This window comes from Penaeus chinensis, chromosome 16 (assembly GCF_019202785.1).
Source record: "Penaeus chinensis breed Huanghai No. 1 chromosome 16, ASM1920278v2, whole genome shotgun sequence".
Taxonomy (NCBI): Eukaryota; Metazoa; Arthropoda; class Malacostraca; order Decapoda; family Penaeidae; genus Penaeus; species Penaeus chinensis.
In genome coordinates, this window is record NC_061834.1 from 17655929 (window position 1) to 17665798 (window position 9870).

The window sequence follows — 9870 nt, forward strand, 5'->3', positions numbered from 1 at the left end:
TAATGATTTGCACTCTTGATTAGGGAATCCTTGTTCAGCTCAATGTACCGGTCGCTTTCCTCAATTAAATGAATCTTTAAAACGATTTGCCCAAACCGCTAGAATGGTAAAGATGATAAATCCCTTAGGATAATTGGCGTGAGTTTCGGTTAAAGGTACTTTTTTTTCTCTCTTTCGCCTTTTATCTCACGTTTGTAGGATTAAATTACGAAAGCAAATAATGGTTGATTGTGAGTCAACGAGGAAGCGGCAGCTGTAGAGCAGATGTTCGTTTTGCTTGCGTGGATCAGCTGATATGAGCGTCGGGGAAGATGGCGGATGTGTCTTAGGAATGATACGGTTTCATCCTTAGCTTTTATTGATTTCATTGTGCTGTGTCTGACAAACACAGTGGAATTCAGTGTGAGAATAGAAATGTTGCGTTTTCTTATTTTAATTTAGAAATGTTGCGCTATCTTATTTTCATTGCGTTATCTTATTTCCATTTTTCGGACCAAGGAAAGAACCTTTGCTCTCCCTTATCCCTTTAACCCCACTCCCTCCCCCCCCACTCCCCCAGCCCGCCTCACCTCCCCCCACCCCCTGGTCTCCGATGCCAAGTTTGGGTGGAGAGTCCGGCCCGAGATTTTGATCCGCGGAAGTTGGCACAAAACATAAGGAATTTAACTAGTAAGATGTACCATTTCTCCGAAGTTTCCCGCCAAGTTTTCCCTTTCCTGCCTTGCGCGTGATGGTGATGGTTGTGACGAGTATGGTGAACGCGTTGCCGGTGCCGGAGTCGGGTGTACTGGAGTAGCTGATTGTGCAGTAACTTCCTCCTTTGCTCACTTCTACTCGCTCTAACGAACTTGATCATTATATCTCGGCGCAGAGAGGTACAGTACGCACGTCTTCGGAAAATCATTACCTCGTACTACATAGTCCGCGGAGAAGACGTAATTTGCCCTATGAATATGCACATTATCTGTAGACACAGGAGGTGTGCCATCCCCCTCGCCTCCTCCACCCTTCCCCCCTTCCTCCCTTTCTCCCTTTTTTCTCTCTCTTTGGCTGCAGGGCTGTCAAGGCGAAGGCCCAGTCACAAAAGTTTTATGAGGACAATGTTATGATATTTGTATCGACGGAGTCTTCGTTACGATTATTGACATTAGCGCCGCCATCAGTTTTATGTCGCTGTCGTCGGCTTGGTCACTGCCATCATCATCATCATCACCATCACTAAGAGTTTTACGAGACTGTTGTCGTCCTCATTATCATCATCATTAATCATCACCTCCCCCTCAAACAGTGCCTCTGATCCCCGCCGTTAAGCCACTCATAAACAGTTCGGGAGCGGGAGTGGGAGTCGTGGAGTAACAAGGTGTGTTTATCTCTTGCAGGAAGGCTGGTCGGAATGGTCGGAATGGTCGCCCTGTTCCCGGACCTGCGACGGCGGCGCCGCTGTGCAGTCCCGCCGCTGTCTGCACTACGCCGGATGTCGGGGAGACTCTGTCAGGTATTTTACTCTATTTTATTTATCTTTACCTATTTTATTCCTTCCTCCTTGTGCGCATGTTGCCGCTTCGCTGGGAACGTAGGCTACATATCCCCCTACGTGATAATACTTTAACAGTAAAAGGAGAATTAAAGCTAGGGGAAGAGGGCATTTTAAGCGTCCATAAACTTTTTAGGGTGCATAAGTATTTTACACCACATTTTATATACCATCTATAGTATGAGAAAGGTAGACTAGAACTGAAGTGACGACACGAAGCTCCCTTTCCTTCTGAGAGGCTGCCTTCACCCTATCTCCCCGCTCGTAAGCCTAACGCTCCCCTCACCCTGCCCGCAGGTACCAACTATGCAACCTCGATCCCTGTCCCACCGGCAGCCGAGACTTCCGCGCTGTACAGTGCTCCGAGTACGACGGCCTTCCCCACGAGGGCAATATGTACGAGTGGGAGCCCGCCGAGGGGGAGGACCTCTGCGCTCTCACCTGCCGAGCCCGAGGCGGAGGACCTGTGGTGACCCTCAACCCCAGGGTGCAGGACGGCACCAGGTGCACCAAGGACTCTCTTGATCTCTGCATCAACGGCAGGTGCCAGGTAAGGGAAAACAGCAGTAGTCAGATGTGTAAGTAAAGGATGACGATGGTACTCACGCGGCAGGCTCTATGAACTCGGGGAAAGCTTTTGGTATATTTGGAGCGAATTTTATTTTTCTATCGCTTGTCCGAGACAGAGAATGGAGGGAGTGTTAAGGGTAACTTGATATATATATATATATATATATATATATATATAGAGAGAGAGAGAGAGAGAGAGAGAGAGAGAGAGAGAGAGAGAGAGAAAGAGAGAAAGAGAGAAAGAGAGAAAGAAAGAGGGAGAGAGAGAGAGAGAGAATTAAAATGACTGAAGAGAGAGAGAGAGAGAGAGAGAGAGAGAGAGAGAGAGAGAGAGAGAGAGAGAGAGAGAGAGAGAGAGAGAGAGAGAAAGAGAGAAAGAAAGAGGGAGAGAGAGAGAGAGAGAATGAAAATGACAGAAGAGAGAGAGAGAGAGAGAGAGAGAGAGAGAGAGAGAGAGAGAGAGAGAGAGAGAGAGAGAGAGAGAGAGGGAGAGAGAGAGAGAAAAAAGAGATGTAAGTAAAGGAAAAGACAACGGACATTTAAAAAAAAAAAAAAAAAAAAACATAAGACAAGAGTAAACAACCGAGAGAACGAAAGGCAACACGCAACCTAGTGAGTCGGAAATCCTCCTCCTCTCTATCCAAGTTTCGGCCTAATGCACCAGAGAGAGAAGAAACGCAACGAGACGTAGAAGAGAAAAAGAAGCGAAGAACCCAAACGAGAGAGTCCGAGTGAGGCAGGGATTAGAGCGGCGGGGATGGTCTTCCTCGGCGGGCCCTGCGGTCGGCACTTGCGGTCAGCCTCAGGCGCACACACACACACACACGCCGGCGCACATACATACACACATACACACTCACTTACTCACTCCTTCACTCTCTCTCTCTCTCTTTCTTTCTCTCTTTCTCTTTCTCTTTCTCTTTCTATTTCTATTTCTCTCTCTCTCTCTCTCTCTCTCTCTCTCTCTCTCTCTCCTCTCTCTCTCACTCTCTCTCTCTCTCTCTCTCTCTCTCTCTCTCTCTCTCGCTCTCTCTCTCTCTCTCTCTCTCTCTCTCTCTCTCTCTCTCTCTCTCTCTCTCTCTCTCTCTCTCTCTCTCTCTCTCTTTCTCTTTCTCTTTCTCTTTCTCTTTCTCTGCTCCAGTCTTAGCGCCCCCCCCCCCCCATAGCCCAACTGGTAAACTTCAAAGACTGGCAAGGAAAATCCGTAATCCTGTTGGATGGGCGGCGGGAGTGGGGTTTGGATTAAGACCTGGAGGTGAGAGAGAGAGAGAGAGGAGAAAGAGAGAGAGACAGACAGACAGACAGATAAACAGACAGACAAACTGACAGACAGATAGACAGAGAAAGAAACAGGCAGACATACAAAGAGAAAATGAAGAAAGAACAAGCTTAAGATATTGGACTGAGTCTGTAGTCTCGATGTTTGTATTCATTTTTTAATTCATTCTCTCTAGTTCATGATACGCAATAACACCCAAAACTCTACGGACACACCGCATCGCACTTCGGGAGATCCCATTTTTTTCGATAAACATTTGGAAATAGAGGGAAACAGTCTCAGCGAAATAGATTCGATGGAAAAATAAAACCTAGAAACAGCGCGCATTAAGGGGCAGCCTCGGAGGGAAGTAGCCAAGGGAATAAGGAATTGTCGTAGAGGTTTCGGACGGAGCGAGAGCCAGGCTGTTTAGGGCGGAGGTCAAGCCGGGTCATCAGCGGAACTTGAGGTAAATCGTGGGTGGGGTTGGGAGGGGGAAATAGGTCAGCGGGACAGAGGGAGGGCGAGAGAGGGTTGGAGGTCAGCCTGGGTCAAATGAAGACCTTGGACACATCGAAGGAAAGTAGACTTGTGGGAGAGAGATGTGTGAAGGTCGGGACAGGTCATCTGAAGAGTATAGGAAAAATTCGGGAGAAAATAGACTAGTGGGAGAGAAGGGATGGGAAGGTCACGACTGGCTATTTGCAGACATTAAGCAGATCGAAGGGAAATAGATTAGTGAGAAAGAGCAATGTAAAGAGAGATTTGAAGGTCAAGACTGGTCCTTTGAGGAACGTAAACAGACCGAAGGAAAATAGAAGATTAGACTAGTGCGCTCAGAAAGGTAGAGGTCACGAAGGTTGCTCACTGTATCCAAATATGGATCATAATCGTCTTTATCATCACATTTATCAACGTCGCCTTCTTCTTATCGTTGTCATCTCAGCTTGCAGCGGCTATTAGTATATTCGTGTTTTTTTTTCTCTTTCACGTTCTTGTTTTGGAAAATCATTGATAATTATTCCACACGGTTTTCCGCGCGTCACTGCTGTTATCTTTGGAAGAGTGTAACCGAAAAGCAAATCATCTTATTTAATATAGTGATAATATAGAAAGCACTTCACCATTATTCCTCGGGGGGATTAGGCGGTTAAACCCCAGAGTTTAAAATGTTAATGGAGAAAACCATGAGTGTTTTCCGTCCTCCGTCTGCCCCCCAGAGTCCGTCATGACGAGGGAGCTCATTAAGGTAAAGGTGTCCCGTACATGGCGAAGACGAGCCCGCGCCTCATTTGCACAGCCGCGCCCGCACCACGCCCCCTCCCCCTCCCCCCCCCCCTCCCCTCTGTGTGGCTACGTGGCTGCCTCTCTTTCTCTTTTTCTTTCTCTGTGACTCTCTCTGTCTCTCGATCACTTTCTCTTTTCCTCTCTTCTCTCTCTCTCTCTCTCTCTCTCTCTCTCTCTCTCTCTCTCTCTCTCTCTCTCTCTCTCTCTCTCTCTCTCTCTCTCTCTCTCTCTCTCTCTCTCTTTCGAATTTCTTTGTTGTATCGACGGTCTGTTATTCTGATTCATTTGATTTAGCGTTTAAATGTTTTCCGTATATATTTCAGCTGTTTAAGACATTGTTCTTTTATCCTCTGTATTCCTCTTTTTCCTATTCACTTTTTTTTCTCTCCCTCTCCCCCTATGTAACCTCCTGCCTCCCCTTCCCCCTTTAACCCCCCCCCCCTCCATTTACCCTCCTGCCCCCCCCCTTCTTACCACCTCCCACGCCCCCTGCAGACCACGCCTCAACACTCTTCAAATGCAAATTAGTCTGTATCTTTAGCCTCCATTTTTAAACGATTGACAGACAAGAGCCCTTTCACTATCCTCCTTGTTCAGCCACTTACGGTTTGCTGCCCCGTGTGGTAGGCTAGGGAGGGGGGGAGGGGGGAGGGGGGGGGTGACAGCGAGAGAGAAAGAGAAGGGGAGATAAATGGATAGATGGAATAAAAGAGCAGAAGGAGGTTAGATGGATGTAGCGAGAGAGAGAGAGAGACAGAGAGAGAGAGAGGAAGAGGGATAGAGAGAGAAAGGGGAAAAGTGGGAGGGAGAGGAAGGGGAAGTGATAGAAGGATAGAGAGAAGAAGAGGGAGAGATAGAGGGGAGAGGGAGGGGAGAGGCAGAGAGAAACAAAGAGAAAGAACAGGGAAACGAGAGAGAAAGAGACAGAGAGTGAGGGGGGAGGAGGAATAGGAAGAAAAAGTTAAAGAGAGTCTAGTCAAAAAGTTAAAAAAAAAGGGGTATAGTAAGAGAATGTCGGCAAAGTAGAAGGAAAAAAATATTTCCTAAAGACTTAATTTAATAAAACTGTCAATTTTTTGAATTTCTTAATATGCACTTAAAGTTTGTGAGATTTAACTAAATAAACACTTCCCTCAGAATCCAGGGTTGGAAATGCATTTTATTTTGAATTCGATTAGCACATAGGCTCTTGCGTGGAATATACTTGTAACTTACTGCAAAATACTGACACCGATAGACATATTTTATAGGTGATTAATATCATCGTATCGGCACTTCCATTCTCACTCACTCACTTACCCACCCACGCACCCACCCACTCACACACTCATTCTTTCACTCACTCACTCATTCACTCAGCCACTTACTTACCCACACACTCACGCACTCATTCATTCACCCACCCACCCACTCACTCACGCACTTATTCACTCACTCAGCTACTTACTCATTCACTCACTTACTCATTAATTCATTCACTTAGCCACTTACTCACTCACCCGCTCACGCACTCATTCACTCACTCACTCAGCCACTTACTCACTCACCCGCTCACGCACTCATTCACTCACTCACTCGTCTCTTTACTCACTCAGCGACTTACTCATCCACTTACTCATTAATTCACTCTCTCAATCACTCACTCCGCCAGTCACTCACTCATTCACTCACTCACTCATTCACTCCACATCATCTTTCATCACTCACGCACTCACTTCAGCTCCTTACAACTCAGCGAGCTTACTCATTCACTTACTCATTATCCATCCTCACTTACTCACTCATCAGTCACTCACTCAGCTCCTTACTCACTCAGCGACTTACTCATTCACTTACTCATTAATTCACTCCCTCACTTACTCACTCAGCCAGTCACTCACTCATTCACTCACTCACCCAGCTCCTTACTCACTCAGCGACTTACTCATTCACTTACTCATTAATTCACTCCCTCACTTACTCACTCAGCCAGTCACTCATCATCCTCACTCACCCGCTCCTTACTCACTCAGCGACTTACTCATTCACTTACTCATTAATTCACTCCCTCACTTACTCAGCCAGTCACTCACTCATTCACTCACTCACGCATTTACACACATCATAAGCACAACACTGAGCAACATACACAACCCGAAGCGAGAGAAAACGCGAGCAAGTGACCGCAACCAGACCAGATTATGCTGTGGTCACAACCAGGAAATTGTTGGAAGGAGGGGCGGAAAAGATGGGGGGAGACGGGGGGGGGGGGAGAGAGAGAGAGATATAGACGGAAGAAGTTGATGAGAAGGGGCGAGTGATGTTGGGGGTTAGGAGGGAGGGAGGGAGGGAGGAGGGGGTTCAGGCGAAGATATGAGGAGTTAACCAAGAGGAGTTGGACAAGGGTTTCGTCCGAGATAATGTTTGGCGTCGCGAGGGAGATGAAGAGGGATGGAGGGTGGAGGATAAAAAAAACAAAGTAAATAATCTGGAGGGGAAAAAAAGTGACAGAAAGAAAAATAGGGAGAAAATAAAAAGTTGTGAGAGGGAGAGGTATTGAATGGAGGCATAACGGAAGGCGATCCGACGAAGATAAAGAACAAAAAAACGAGAAAAAACAACAACAACGTTCCTGGGTATGATAAAAACGGGCGAAAATATCCACATTCTAAAATTGTTAATTCCCAGTTTTTCCTCACTGCTGCGATTATTATGTCCGAAATAAGAGAGGCCAACTAGAAGGAGTCAGACAAGGGTTTCGTCCGAGATAATGGCTGCTGACGGGTGGCGGGAAGGAGAGGGATGGAGGGAAGGGAAGAGGGAGAAGGAAAATATGAATAGATGAAGCGACGAAAAGCTGCTTGAAGGAGAAAGTTGGGAGAAGCAGTTTATAGAGTGAGAAATACGTAAAGACAGGCAAAAACGAAGATCAAAATAACCGTCCTTGGCTGTAAAGGAAATGGAAAAAAAAATATCCACATTATAAAATCGATAATTCTGAGCTTTCCTCGCCCCTGTGTCCGAAATAGGAGGAGCTTTAACCAGCAGGATTCTGACAAGGGTTTGGTCCCAAATAATGCCTGACGATGGGAGGGGAGAGGGAAGGGAGAAGAAAGGGGAGGGTGAAGAGAAGGGCAGCAGGAGAAGAAAAAAAAACAGTAAACAATCCGACAAACCTTCCCGGGGAAATGTAGGACAAACAGTTGAAAAAGAGAGATGCCGTGAGTGCAGGTCAGAACCAGAGGCGATTTGTCGCAAATATAACGAAGAAAAAAATAAAAGTAGATAAATGTTTCTCAGCCGTAGCAAAAGCAGCGGAAGGATCCACGTAATCGAATTGCTTACTTACAATTCTCCTTCTTCACTCTTGCGATTATTAGTTTCGAAACCAATGAATAAAAGAGATAAAGAAGAAGTAAGGAAATTTCAAAAAAAAAAGAAAAAAAGAGGGGAAACCCAGGAAAGACAGAGAGGAGAGACGGAATCGGAAGGGGAAAAGAGAGAGGCTTTTTCCAGCGCGGGAGAGACGCAACTTCCAGGATACTTGACGCTAAGTCTCCCTAAGACGGAGGAGGCTGAGCCACCGCGACCTGAGGCAGGAATAAGAGTTTAGATCAGGGATTCCGAACGACCCGCGATGCCACGGGCGTTCGCCGGCTCGCTACTTCCTCGTTCAGTCATTCAGTCGGTCAGTTCTTTGTTAAGTTATTGACACACGGGCATACACGCACACGCACGCACACACACACACACACACACACACACACACACACACACACACACACACACACACACACACACACACACACACACACACACACACACACACACACACACATACACACACACACACACACACACACACACACACACACACACACACACACACACACACACACACACACACACACACACACACACACATACACACACACATACACACACACACACACACACATACACATACACATACACACACACATACACACACACACACACACACACACACACACACACACACACACACACACACACACATACACACACACACATACACACACACACACACACACACACACACACACACACACACACACACACACACACACACACACACACACACACACACACATACACACACACACACACACATACACACACACACATACACACACACACACACACACACACACACACACACACACACACACATACACACACACATACACACACACACACACACACACACTATATCCACTTCCCCTCTCCCCTCCCCCTCCCTCTCCCCTCCCCTCCCTTTCCCCCCTCCTCCCTCTCCCCCCTCCTCCTCCCCCTCCCCCTCCCACTCCCAACACACACCCGCACGGCCGCCCGCTCGCACTCACTCAAGCGCGAGCAGGGACCGGCCCACCTCCAAGTCAAGAGTCAGCAGCGGCCATAAGAGTCAGGAGCCCTGAGTAGCGAGCCGCCATTGTGAACGTCGATGGTCGTTTCTCGGAGACACTGGCACAAGCTGGAGTCGTCATATCTCTGCAGAACGAGCTGCAAGTTGCTAAAAGTTGCTGAAACTGCGTCGGAAGGAGAGGTTGCGGTGTGCAGAGCGGGGACATTTTCACTAGCACAGTACTCTCTCTCTCTCTCTCTCTCTCTCTCTCTCTCTCTCTCTCTCTCTCTCTCTCTCTCTCTCTCTCTCTCTCTCTCTCTCTCTCTCTCTCACGCACTGCACGCACGCACGCACGCACGAACAGCAGACCAGGTGGCACGCGACTGTTGGGTTGTCTGGAAGGCGAAAGAGGAAGGGAGAAGTCGCAAGTGTTTTTTTTCCCCTGCTGTTGTTTTTTTATGGTCTTACTTAGTCGTTAATTGGAAACTTTAGGGTCCTCATTAGAAAATTCTTATTTGTTCGGTCTCTGATCTCGGTGCGCTGTGCCAATGAAGTGCTCTCCAGTCAGCTTGGAAATGAAAAGGTGAAAGGCTATTGATATCAAGGTATATTTGCCTTGTTCGATATGTGCTTTCTCCCTTTTCTTTTGCAGTTTCCTGGTTCTCTCTTTCTTTCTTTTTCTCTCCCTTATTCACGCTCTCTCTGTCTCTCTCTCTCTCTCTCTCTCTCTCTCTCTCTCTCTCTCTCTCTCTCTCTCTCTCTCTCCCTCCTCTCCTCCTTTTTCTCTCCCTTATTCACGCTCTCTCTGTCTCTCTCTCTCTCTCTCTCTCTCTCTCTCTCTCTCTCTCTCTCTCTCTC

The 9870-nt window shown here is 47.2% G+C and overlaps 1 protein-coding gene across 3 annotated transcripts in view; it reads left to right on the top strand.

Moving 5' to 3' along the window:
- Positions 1 to 1385: 1385 nt before the first annotated feature.
- Positions 1386 to 9870, top strand: part of LOC125033542 (protein madd-4-like) — a 55434-nt gene continuing 46949 nt past the window's right edge. For all 3 annotated transcript variants that reach the window (XM_047625125.1, XM_047625127.1, XM_047625126.1), the window contains exons 1-2: positions 1386 to 1495; positions 1832 to 2084. In XM_047625125.1, the coding sequence (XP_047481081.1) occupies positions 1929 to 2084 (156 nt within the window). In that variant the 5' untranslated portion in view covers positions 1386 to 1495; positions 1832 to 1928. The remainder of the gene's footprint in view (positions 1496 to 1831; positions 2085 to 9870) is intronic.